This window comes from Camelina sativa, chromosome 20, assembly GCF_030686135.1.
Source record: "Camelina sativa cultivar CO46 ecotype springtype chromosome 20, ASM3068613v1".
NCBI lineage: Eukaryota > Viridiplantae > Streptophyta > Magnoliopsida > Brassicales > Brassicaceae > Camelina > Camelina sativa.
Genome location: NC_141899.1, coordinates 25,994,436 through 26,007,465, shown reverse-complemented (window position 1 = coordinate 26,007,465; position 13,030 = coordinate 25,994,436). Strand labels below are relative to the sequence as shown.

The 13,030-nt window shown below is 40.2% G+C and overlaps 2 protein-coding genes and 1 pseudogene across 2 annotated transcripts; all 3 read right to left on the bottom strand.

The window, feature by feature from the left end:
- Positions 1-192: 192 nt before the first annotated feature.
- On the bottom strand, positions 193-2,018 carry LOC147919375 (uncharacterized; annotated as a pseudogene).
- A 680-nt stretch (positions 2,019-2,698) lies between these two features.
- On the bottom strand, positions 2,699-3,818 carry LOC147919374 (uncharacterized). The gene is made up of 2 exons (XM_087503947.1): positions 3,787-3,818; positions 2,699-3,689 (listed from the first exon to the last, which is right to left on the bottom strand). The coding sequence occupies exons 1-2, from the start codon at positions 3,816-3,818 to the stop codon at positions 2,699-2,701; spliced, it is 1,023 nt and encodes a 340-aa protein (XP_087360073.1).
- Positions 3,819-11,488: 7,670 nt separating this feature from the next.
- On the bottom strand, positions 11,489-11,860 carry LOC147919373 (uncharacterized). Its single transcript, XM_087503946.1, has one exon. It carries the CDS (start codon positions 11,858-11,860, stop codon positions 11,489-11,491), a length of 372 nt encoding a protein of 123 aa, XP_087360072.1.
- Between the last annotated feature and the right edge of the window lie 1,170 nt (positions 11,861-13,030).

Genomic DNA, 13,030 nt, shown 5'->3' with positions numbered 1-13,030 from the left:
AACATAAGATAAACTGGTAAACACAACAGTTAATAAAAATGGTAGACAATAGTCAAACACAAATCACAACATTATTAACAACTAGTGATCAATCAATATAACATAACTAAATGAAGCTTCCATTGCTGAACGAGAAGATTCAAAGATACATTAAAGTTTGTAAAACCAATTTTTTTAACTAAGACATTGCTTTCAAACATAAATGCCTTCAGAGTCAGCTCTGGCATTTTGTGCTTCATCATCTAAGTCATCATCGGTCATGGACACAACTGATGGCAATGGCCCACAATCTAGATTTGCATCTGCTGAATCCTCCTCACTATATCTCCTAAGAGGACATTTCAAAGCAACATACCAATTAGACATATCATCTTCCCTTGAGTAAAATATTTGCTTTGCTTGAGAGGCTAATATATACGGATCCTTTGAGAATGTAACTTGGCTGTGGTTGAGGTTAACAAGTGTGAATTTATCTTCCACTTTGACACCATTACCTCTAACTGCCCATTGACACCGAAACAGAGGGACATAAAAGACATTATAATCCACCAATATTATGTCAAGAACTCTACCATAGTATGACACTAAATCAACTACTTGAGAAGTGTCTCTTGCACTGGATCTACACATTGTTGTTGCCTCATAAACGACCCCACTATTCTGACTTTGCCTTTGCACTGAGACAGTATGAAACCTCTGCCCATTTACTATATAACCCGTGTATGACCTGGTTGACCTACGCGGACCATATACCAACCATTTAAGAGTTTCTCCATGTGTTTCTGAATCAATATGCACCTACAGTTGACAGAAGTCAGCTTAAATTTTTGGGCCGTCAAATGTATATAAATTTCACTAATAAAAGACACTTGCCTGTTCCTTTAACCATGATGCAAAATTCTTTGTATGCAACTTCCACAACAATGTTGCATCATGTCTAGCTCTTGCATTAGTGTTTTGTAAATAGTCCAGGTGCATGCTTGTAGAAAGAAAATACATGAAATATTAGACTGTTGTTCATAAGTGACAACTGACAAGTGAGATTAATCGGGACACAACAACTTACTCCACATATGGCTCCACCACAGCCGTGTTTTGTATCACTGCAAGATGGATAATCTGTCTCTCTGATTCAGTAAGCTCTATAGACGTTTCTGCTGATATTGGACGACCCTCTAATATGGACTTGCTTCCATATTCTGTATTTCTATCAAGCTTCTCATCTACTTTTGTTGTCTTCTTCAGAAATTCACTGCAAAACCTCATGCTTTCATCTGCAAGGTATGACTCAGCTATACAACCTTCTGGTCTTGCTCAATTTCTTACATAGTGTTTCAAAATTTTCATGTACCTAGTCAGAACGAAAACTATGAAATCTACACATAATCATCCAATTTTCTGAAACTTAAGTATAAATCTGAAATCAATACCTTTCAAAAGGGTACATCCAACGAAAATGTACTGGCCCTCCTAGTCTTGCTTCTCTTCATAGGTGTACTGTCAAGTGCACCATAATATCAAAGAAACTTGGAGGGAAAAATCGTTCAAACATGCAGAATGTTTCGACAACTTCAGCTTCCACTACTGAAATTTCCTCTCTATCAATCACACGCTGACACAAATTGTGGTAGTCAATCGTGTGATAGCCAACCTAGGACCTTTAGGTAATAACCTCTAATTGCAACTGGAAGAAGTTGTTGCATTAAAACGTGATAACCGTGAGATTTGAGTCCTGTGATCTTGCAATCATCTAATGTTGCACCTCTCGATATATTAGAACAATATCCATCTGGTCCTTTGAAGCCAAATAGTCGTTGAGAAAATATTTTCTTCTCTGCCTTTGACAAAGACCAAGGTGCTGGGGGAAGGTACGTTCTTTTACCTTGGGATTTAGGGTGTAAATCCTTTCTAATGCCTAGAACATGAAGATCTTTCCGACAATTAATACCATCTTTTGATTTTCCACAATGTAACAGTGTCGAGACAATACTTGCAGCCACGTTTCTCTCCACATGCATTACGTCTAAATTGTGTCTTACTGGCAGCTCCTAACCAAATACAAATACACAGTTAAGGAAATTAATAAACTCATCCAATTCAACTTCTTCTTCTTCTTCTTCCTCCTCTTCCTCGGATTCTAAATCTTCATCCTCACTGTCAGCTACTGAACCAACACATTCAGTCCTTTTTCTTTTCTTTCCAGGTTCTCTACCATTTCCAAAATTATTTCTGTAATTTTTCAAGAGTTGAGCAATATTACGGCCACTTAATATTATGTCCTTTCTCCCATGTTCAGCATGTCCATCAAACCATGTTTTTTTAACTCGATACATAAGTTTTGGAGGTAGAGACTTTCTATGGCACATAAAGACATGTTTTCTGCTGTGACTCAACCACAAACTATATGTGTTCTTCCCACATATAGGACAGCCCATTTTTCCCTTTACTTTGCAGCCAGCCAGATTCCCGTAAGCTGGAAAATCACTTATAGTCCAAAGAAGCATTGCCTTAAGTGTAAACGTCGTTTTACTAAAAACATCATATGTCAATTCTCCATAGCTCCACAAATGCATTAGATCCTCAATAAGAGGTTCTAAGTAGACATCAATGCTATTTCCCGGTTGATGTGGACCTGGAATCAACAAGGTAAGCATGATTTTCTCCTTCGTCATACATAGGTGAGGAGGCAAATTATAGTTCACCAGCAAGACGGCCAAGAACTATACCTTGTATTCTTCATGATAAACGGATTAAATCCATCCATGGACAGTCCAAGATGGATGTTCCTTGGTGCAGCAGCAAACGATGAGTATTTATCATTCATTTGATCCCACGTCACAGAATCTACTGGATGACGTATCTTCCCATCGTTGCTCTTGTTACTGAAATGCAACCTTAAGTCCTTAGCCATTTCTTCAGACCTAAGCATCCTCTTCAGATGAGGAATTATTGGAAAGTACCGTAATTCTTTTTGTGGGACACCCTTCTTGACTTCACCAGTGTGCATATTGCTCTTCCATCTTGAAGCCTTACATTTGGGACAGTTGTCCAGCTTCTTGTACTTCTTTCTGAATAAGCAACAATCATTTATGCAGGCATGAATCTTTTGATAACCCATATCAAAAGACTTCAGAAATTTCTTCACATCATTTAGTGATGTGTGAAGTACATTACCATCCGGTAACATTTCTGACAATGTCTCAAGGAGATCATTGAAGCTTTTGTCGGACCAGCCATTATGTGTCTTCATTCTAAACAATCTCACAATGGCTAATAGCTTGCTATGGGAAGAACAGCTTGGATATAAAGGGGTTTCTGCATTAGCTAGCTTTGCGTAGAACTCATCATCTATCTTCTCTTCCCCCTCAGCATTCTCACAATTTCTTAACGGCTCTTCATCCATAAACTCAGCAGCTTGATATAAACCACAAATCTCTTCATTCCACCGATTTAATTTCTCAACGAATTCACCCCCTGAGTCCACTTCACCGTAATGATACCAATCTTTCCCCAACTTGTAAGTCTCATCCATGCCTCTAGTTACAAGATGATCAACCACAACACTACACGAATGACGATCTACATTTCTACAGTCAACACATGGGCATATTACCATGCCACTGTCTCCTAACTCAGCAGCCACCGTCCGGACAAATTTCCAGGCACCTATTTCGTATGCTGGATCAAGTCTTCATTGTATTTGGAAGGAAGAACGACACAAATGAAGATACCTTAATGTCTATATTCCTTTATTGAAATCCTAACAGTGTGTAATAAATTACATACCTACTAAGATGAACCCATTCCTTGTCCATCATTTTAGTTTTTAAACAGTTGAATCTAAAACTAAGCATAAGTTTTTAAACAGTTAACAAAAATCAATACAGAAATCTAAATAAAGATTCGACCAAAACAAGATTAAAAGTGAAATTTAGTTTCGACAGATTTGAGAAATCAAGCAAACATGCAATTTTCAGATTCGACCAAAATCAAGCAACAATCAGTTCAAGCACATGAAGAGGACACAAACATGCAATTTTCAGATTTGAACAGAATCAAGCAACAATCAGTTCGCACATGTAATTTTCGATTCTGAACAAAAATTTTAACTAAAATGTGAACAAACTTACAGATTTGTTGTTTAGGTTTTAGATTTCTCTTCTTTCAAGTTTGTCTTTGTTGTCGGACGAGCTTGACACCTCACAAAACGAGATTAAAATTGAAATTTAGATTACTGATTGAAGATTAGAATGAAATTGAAAAAAAAACAATTAGCTGTCTAATTTAGGTTACCTTCGTTGTTCTTCGTCTGAGAAATCGAAGAGGAGAAGATATAGTTCGTCTGAGAAATCAAAGAGGAGAAGATATACCTCGACGAAGAAATCGAAGAAGAAGATATAGCGCGACACAGAGACAGAAGGAAATCAAAGAAGAAGATACAGAGATAGAAGGAAATTGAAGCGGTCGGAGTCGGAAATTTGGTCCGCGACGGCAACGGTGGTAGATTCGTTTGAGACTTAGACTTTTTAATAGCAGTTACAGAATGAAATTTTTGGCCAAGTGTTTTGCGATAGAATAAAATTCTGGGCCGCCAAAGTGATTTTCGCTTCCCGCTTATGCTATAAATGGGCTTAGCACTAATGAAGTGCTGTAATATAATTGCTAAAATCCGAAACTATTCTTTAATAGCAGTTACAGAATTAGTGCTATCAAATGGTGCTATCAATGAGCAAATTTGTTGTAGTGTCCTCTCGGTAAATCCTTTCATTCCTGTCAGCTGGAGCCCTTCGATTTTCCATTCTAGTGTTATTGCCGGGTAACTCAGCTGCTCTCCGCTCCTTGTTGATTTGTCTTTGGTTGTCTGACAGTTGGGGACAGTCTCTTTCTTCATGCAAGATCAAGTGGCAAGTGAAACAATACCAAAACAGTTTCTCATAAACAAAGGAAACCACTACTTCTTCTCCATCGTCCGTCACCACTCGTTTGGTAAACTTTAAGGGTTTAGTGACGTTTACAGCCACCAAAACTCTAGCTTCCGTGGCATCAACCTCATAGACATGGCCAAGGGCAGCCCCTATACCACTGAAAGCTTCATCCACCCAACATCGAAGGGGGAGATCTCGTATCTTAACCCAAAAGTTAACAAAGAATAGGAGGTTTTCCTGGAAATTGAGCTCCCATCGTTCCAGCGAGAAAGTCCACTTGTTGAAGTGACAAGGCCTTTTCTTTAGGACTTTTTGGAGGTCTTCTTCAGATTCGAAATTAAATTGGAATCAACCATTGCCTAGGTCGAAGCCACAAACTCAGCCATCCACATCCCAAATTCCTGAGCTTGGCATAAACGCCAGAAAAGCATCTATACTTCTACCTCCGATGTGGAAAACGCGCCCAATCAGCGTGAGTCTAACCTTCTGGCCAGAGCAGCATTTTCCAGAGCTAGTAAACGGACTGGTTCATCCTCCTCAGAAGAGGGACGGTTCCTGGACTCAGATCCAGCTCCATTAGAGGTAATCTGCTTCATCTTGAGCGAGGTGAGAGTTGCAGAGGAAGAGTTGACTTGTGCTAGAATTGTTGTGTGTAGGTATAGAGGGATCTGAAAATGAAAAGCTTGCCAGTAGAGGATTATCTTGTAAGGTACTAATAGTGAGTAAAGATGGGTTTTAATGAAAGGGGGAACATAAAAACACAACAGATATGTTGGAAGATAAGGAACAACATCTCTTTATCCATCGGGAGCAAAGGAATTTTCTGTTTTAGGGATGTTTTGGTTGGTAAGATTAATCCCAATTTGAAAGTTTTTCTTCTTTTAGTCATCTCGAATATTATGTCTAGGAGAAAAGAAGTCACGAGTCTCGTTAGCAACTCTTGAGGCCATTCTTGGATAATAGTTTGTACTCCCTCCGTTCTAGTTTAACTGTTGTTTAAGGTTTTTGCACACAAATTAAGGAAACTATTAAATTTTATGTTTTGCCCTTCATTAATATATTTTATAATTTTTTCATTGGGTGAAACTTTAAAACAGCAGGGATAAGATTGGAATATTCATCACACATCTGCATTGAAAATCTAAAACGACAACTAATATGAAACAAAAATTAAATCCTAGAACGACAACTAAATTAGAACGGAGGGTGTAGTATTTTCTGCCGTACTTGTTCATAGCTTTGGGAGCTAGAGTTGAAGATTTTCAAGTCATGAGGTGTAACTCCCGTGAACTGGATTTCCACTTTGAGCAACGATCAACGCCAAGGATGGGCATCGATTGATGCAACCGTGCGGTTTGTGCTTGAGTTATTTCTATTTTTGCTGGTTTGTTTCGGTTTGGTTGATGGAAAACCTACAGCTTCGTTTTAAGGCCAAAAACTCGACGCCATAAAGAGGTTAGCTACTTTTTGCCATTTCCTAAAGAGTTAGAAAGAAGAGAGAAAGTTCAGAGAGAGTTCTATGAGTTCCTGGTGGTTTTTGGAGCTTTCTATGTCATTTCTAGAGAGTTCTAGCCTTAGAGTGGTGATTGGTTGTGAAGCTTGCGGTGGTGCCTTGCTTCATTGTGTTTGTGTCAAATCTTCTTGTTTCAAAGGTGAGTGTGTGACCATGGCTTATCTAAGCGATTATATGTGTGTTTTGTGTGATTTTGGGTGTTGGATTACTTGTGTGCTTATTGTGAGTATTTGTCGTGGTGTTCATGGCTTGTGGAGGGCGGTTTTGGCACCACTGACGTCGTGGCGACGGATGGACCCGAGAAAAGTCGTGAGAGATTCTGTTCGACAATAATCCATGCAACTACATCGATTGATGCGTGCATCGATTGATGAAAGGAGTGAATCGGTCCACGCAGCTAGGGATTTGATGGAGACGCGAGGTTGTATCGGTCGATGCAAGGAGTGCATCGGTCGATGCATCTAGGGATTGATGGAGACGCGAGGTTGCATCGCTTGATGCAAGGATTACATGGGTCGACGTTAGGATTGTACCGATCGAGCAAGGATTGTACCGGTCGAGCAAGGATTGCATCGGTCGATACAAGGATTGCATTGGTCGACGCAAGAGACATTGCATTGATTGTCAACGCAAAGGCGTTGCATCAGTCGATGCAACGAGTGCGTCAGTCGACGCAAGGGCGCAATGTCGATGCATCTAATCAAAGTTCCCTGGTTTGCTTGTGTTTGTGCATTTATTGTGTTTGTCTTTTCTCTTGTGTGTATAGCCAAGTATATGGGAATATCGCCTCACTGAATATTTGTGATAATACTCACGCATCTCAACTGTTGTTTGTGGTGCAGGTAAAGGCAAAGTGTGATCGTGAAATCAAGACGATGAAGAGGAGGATATTCTAGTGGCTCTTTTGATTCATTTCTGGCTTTTATTAAGTTTCTAGAGTTGGGTCATTAGAATGTTTCTAGGTTGCTGGTTTAATGCTTTATGACTTTTTTGGTTGATTTATTATTGGTTTATGTTGGAATGATAATTGGTTGATTGGTTATTCATTATTGGAGTTATTCATTGTTGTTGTTATTTCTACTATTTGTATTGAATGTTATTAGGTTGTTAGTGAGTATGGGATCACTAGTTAAATGTTATGTTAAAAAAAAATGGGTCGGGTTGTTTCTTGAGCAAAGTTATAACTATAGACACAACTTTTCTAAAGAACGGATATGGTGGTGTACTTGTTTTTGCCTCGGCTCAAGATCCTAATCGTCACGATTATCCATCAGCATTTGGTGTACTTGATGGTGAGAATGATGCAAGTTAGAATTGGTTTTTGAAGATGTTGAAAACCGTTGTTGGAGACTCTTCTGAAATAGGTATTTATGACTGACAAAAATTCAAATCTCATCAAAGCTATAGCTAATGTGTATCCCTAGGCCCATCATGGTAATGAGTATGGCATTTGTCCCAAAATGTGAAAGGTCATACTTCTAGTGTCAACAAAGACGTTTTTGCATGGAGATTCATGGAGTGTAGTAGGTTTTACCTAGTGGCTTAGTTCAACGTTGCATATGCTTCTTTTAAGAGAAGATATCCTTCTGCTGCCCAGTATCTTGAAGAATATACCAAGCTAAAAAAAATGGGTATTTACTTTTCCAGGAAAAAGATGCATCTTACACACAAGCAACTGTGTGGAATTATTGAACATTGTATTTAAAGATGCAAGAAGGTACTCCTTGATACCTCTATGCTTGATTCTATCCTTTAAAAAATCTCTGAATGGTTTAATGAATATTAGAAAGAGACTGTGTCTGAATCAGTTGCAAATAAATTAGTGCCTTTAATGGAGAACTACTTGCACGATTTATGGTCTGGACCAATTAAATGGGTACCAAGTTATCCAAATTCAAAACAAAATTTAGTATTACCAAGTTTTACCAAGTTTTCCAAATTCAAAACAGAAACATAGTTTTACGAATTCAAATACAAAAACCACACAACATAGTTAACTAATAATACTACTACTACGATTTCAAATACATAATCGTCAGTTTAGTCACCATAAATACTTCTCTGATGGGTTTACATTCGTTGACTTTGTCACTCGCTTTGGTGGTTGGTCTGAAGGGACTGAATGACCAACCTTATCTTTTGGTGGGTTTGTGGAACCAGCAATATCCTTCTCTGATGGGTCAACATGTGTCTGCAATCAAATACAATTATACTCTAGTTTTAACAAATATTACCAACTAACTGTTATACTCTACTATTATCAAGTAAAAGAAAATCTTACCTTTGACTTCTCCTGTAACTGTTCCTTCGTAAAAGCTTCCAATGGTGCGACTCTTTCTTCTGAACCATCAAGCCTACCCACAATTTCATTCATATTCTCCCACATCTCATTTTTAAAGGTGTTTACGAGATCCACCAAATCAGCTATACTAGGGTTTCCCAGTACTTAAGTGGAATCTACTTTCTCGTTAACACATTCTCAAGTTCTCCTCCTAATCCTCCTACTCCTCGGGACTAAACATCTTCATTGAACATGTGATCAAACCTAACAGTATATTATTGGCGAATATGATTTGCATCATCCACATCAACTTGTTCAGTGATTCCAGCCATAAGAGACTTTTCTTTATCATCTACAGGTTCTAGGATACAATCAATTTCCTCTGAACATAGAAAGATTAAAACCTAATAGTCGAAACTCACTCGTATGTAAAGGATAATTAGAAAAAACTAATCTCTGTTGTACCAAGTTCATCATTTATTGTTGGAAGAGGAAACCCTCTCATTTTGCTTTTCTTGAACTTTTTCTTGCACATCCTAGGACAATTAACGTCTTCGCCTGGATTATCTTCTATGAATTGATTCCTCAATTATGAAATTGCCTCAAATGGTAAAAGCTAAACAACAAACATATTGGTAGACTTAACTTCAATCATAAGATCAAGTAACAACATCCAATATCTCATTTACCTCCAAAGGAATACATAACCCTACAACCGTCCATAATACAGCCTCTGTGACGATCCCGTCAAAATTATCCATTGTGTGCGCAATCGATCCGAGCATAATCGAATAAATATCTCCCCAATAGAAATGTCTTACAAAAATTAAGATCATTAACCGGTAGCTTTTTCTCTTGTCTTATTCAGTGCTCTAACAATTGTGCTAAGAAGTGTAGGACAGCCATCTTCAACCTATCTCAAGACCGTTCCACTGGTACCATGTCTGTAACACCCCCAAACCGTCCTATGGCCGGATAAACCACGAACTGCCCTGGGACGCTACTGTGAAGGAGACCGCCTGTGTTCCGGCCGAGGTTCCAATAAGGGATCAGGTGCCTCAGCCAGTTCACCAGTGTTGTCTTCCCACTGCGAATGGCCCTCAGGCTTTTCAACCCTTGGTACGTCCATAGCATTGTGTTGGCTCGGACTTGGCCAAGTACCATTTCCACTTGTCTGAATACTTCAAAAATCCTTTTATTTATATTAAGTACATTGTTACAATCAAAACAAAATAGCAAAATAAAAATAGTTGGATCCTTTTCGAAGGAAACATATTATAAGGCTAAGGTTTTGCAAAACAGTATAAAAACACCCTAGCCGGTTTCTTAGCTGCCAAAGCTCTAAACCCACCTTAGTCTTCCCTGCAAGACAAAATAATAGTGAGCTGGGTACCCTCTAATATGTATTCTCCCCACCCAACTACCCCGCAACATCAAGTAAACAAACACACAATACGAAAGCGTAAAGTGAAGCAGCGGGCAATAGACAATGAAAGCTAGAAACAATCAAGATAACTTGACTAATCTAGACACTTCAAACATTCTAGGAATCCACGCCACAACCACTTGCAACAAATGATTAGCAAATAAGACTAGAAACAATCAAGATGACTTGATTAATCTAGACTCTTCACTCCCTAAGGCCCTTCGATAATCTATCCCGTCCCATCACACCTTCTGCGTTGAAACCACAAAGGTAACCAACCGTATCTACTTGGCCGCATCGTCATTCAGCAGTTCGGGCTAGTAGCTAGCTAGGCACCATCCGCAATCAACCACAACTCACAGTGATTTTTAGGCAGAAGATTGATTGACCTAGCTTCACTACACCGCGGATCTGACAGCAATTCCTCCTCCTTCAGCCTTCTCTATTTGCCCTTAGTCCTCTTAACCACAACTCTTGATCTCAACTAAATCTTGATCAAAAATTTAGGGAGAGTTTTTGAGGGTTTTGTTTTGTTCTAAAATCGACAATGAAGCCCCAAGGGTAATTTATATAGGCGTATGGCTCATGGTTTGCATGGGACACTTGTTGTCTAAGCTCCAACACTTGGCGATTGAGTGCCGCATGCAGCCACACGTGTCGCTGAGTGGACCAATCCCGCACGTGTGACGCCCACTCGCGCGCGTGACGTCGACTCGTGCGCGTGACGCCCACTTGCGCACGTGTTTTGCAAACAAATTCACCGGGGACCTTTGGTCTTTCCTATATTTTTTTTATTCTGGCATTCTCTGAGTAGGACACAAGGTATCGCGGGTGTTCCTTCTCGGTTCCTGCCCGCATGATGCATTTGGCTCGACCCCTTAGTTACGTTCCTCTTGTACCGCAGATACCCCATCGATAGTCCCTCGGTACACTGGTCCATGGTGAACGGTCCTCTCGTCCATGAAGAACGGTCCTTCTCTGTGATGAACGGTCCTTCGTGAACTGGTCGGCTGGTACATGGCCATTCTATTTTTATCGTTCGTTCTTCGACCTCTCTTGTTTTTGGCTTGACCATACCTCTTCCTTTTTAGTTTTTAGGTCTTCCCATCAAAGAATTCCCCTTGACCATCAATCATTTCCCTGTTGATCCGATGGTATGCGTTCGGCAATGGCCATCGGGCCACTTTGCAACTTATTGATATTCCTTCATAATTCTCTCGGTCATTCCCTTTTTATTTCCATTCTCCATCTTCCTGAGTTCTTTCCAGGCTTCCTCTTCGAGAACTTTTATTTTGGCCTTTATCCCCTAGTACGGGTCACTACAATGTCCTTCATCTTTTCTCTCACGTCTTCATGAGTAACCTTAGACGTAAATGCCTCTTCATAATGTTCTTACTTCCAGATTTCATATAGTCAATTGGATAGTTGTGGCAGTTGAATCCTGGTATCAAGGTGTGTTCCTTGATACCATAATGGATGGGAACATAACCAAACTTCCCTTTTCTTTTCAATGCATGCCGTTTGGAGAAGGAGCATCCACATGCCCATAACCTTGTGTCGAATGTGTTTAAACACGGTGGATGGTTCTCAAACCAATTCCTCTCAAAATTGGTGAGTCGATGCTTCACCTCATCGAGCGTTGTCAAAACTTCCTCGATATAACACATCGTCGATAACTTAATCTTCTTTTCATACTCCGCCGGCAGGAAGTACATTTTTGGAGGTTGTAATACTATCGATTCATCATCAGAATTCTGTGACACACGGTTTTATCAAGTATTACCAAGTTATACCGAGACATATAGTTCTACCTAGATACAACAGTTTTTCAAAGACATATAATTCTACCTAGTTATACTTACTTTTCCCTAGTTCTACTAGGTTATTCTGTAACGCCCCGACCGCCACCTCTTAGTGGGTCCCATGTCCAATCCCAGTCCATGGGCCCAGCTTCCTTCATGGGCCTCACGTCCTCTCACTAGGCCCATGAGCCCATCCATATCCGACGGCCGGTTTGCTATGTCTGCGAGGCTTTAAAGACTTGTTACCATCCATACAAATCACCACATGATCTTTACCTGTGTGTTTTGTCCTCACTCGCACAGTTCCGACAGTCACTTCCCGGAAGGTCACTCATCCTGAGAGTACTCCAGTTCAAGCACGCTTAACTCTGGAGTTCTCTCAGGCCCCTTGACCAAAAAGATAAGTGCACTTTTGTTACATAGGTGGCCAAATCAATTATTTTAAACCTCTCCGCAAGTCTTTGAAACCAATGTGTCACAATTCACCCCCACTAACAGATCGCAACGTCCTCGTTGCGTACCAAGACCGTCACCCCCGACGGTGTGAGCCCACTCGACTCCACACTCGTCTGGGTTCGGCTCTGATACCACTTGTAACACCCCGACCGCCACCTCTTAGTGGGCCCCATATCCAATCCCAGTGCATGGGCCCACCTTCTTTAATGGGCCTCATGTCCTCTTACTAGGCCCATGAGCTCATCCATATCCGAGGGCCGGTTTGCTATGTCTGGGAGGCTTTAAAGACTTGTTACCGTCCCTACAAATAACCACATGATCTTTCCATGTGTTTTTTCCTCACTCGCACAATTCCGACAGCCACTTGCCGGAAGGTCACCCATCCTGAGACTAGTCCAGCTCAAGCACGCTTAACTCTGGAGTTCTCTCATGCCCTTGACGGAAAAGATTAGTGCACTTTTGTGACGTAGGTGATCTAATCAATTCTTTTAAACCCTCCACAAGTTTCTGAAACCGGGATGTCACACAATCAATCGAAGCTCCAAATTCAACTACTTACCATTTCGTTGATGGAGTCGCTTGAGTTGGTTTCTGAGTTGTCATCTGTATCCTTTCTTCTTCTCCATC

What these genes read in the sequence shown, in the direction of transcription:
- LOC147919374 (XM_087503947.1), bottom strand. Translation starts at nt 3,818, where the DNA reads ATGATGGACAAGGAATGGGTTCATCTTAGTAG. An exon ending in GAATGGGTTCATCTTAGTAG is followed by an intron (nt 3,690 to 3,786) that starts GTATGTAATTTA and finishes AATACAATGAAG; the next exon opens with ACTTGATCCAGCATACGAAA.
- LOC147919373 (XM_087503946.1), bottom strand. Translation starts at nt 11,860, where the DNA reads ATGTACTTCCTGCCGGCGGAGTATGAAAAGAAGATTAAGTTATCGACG.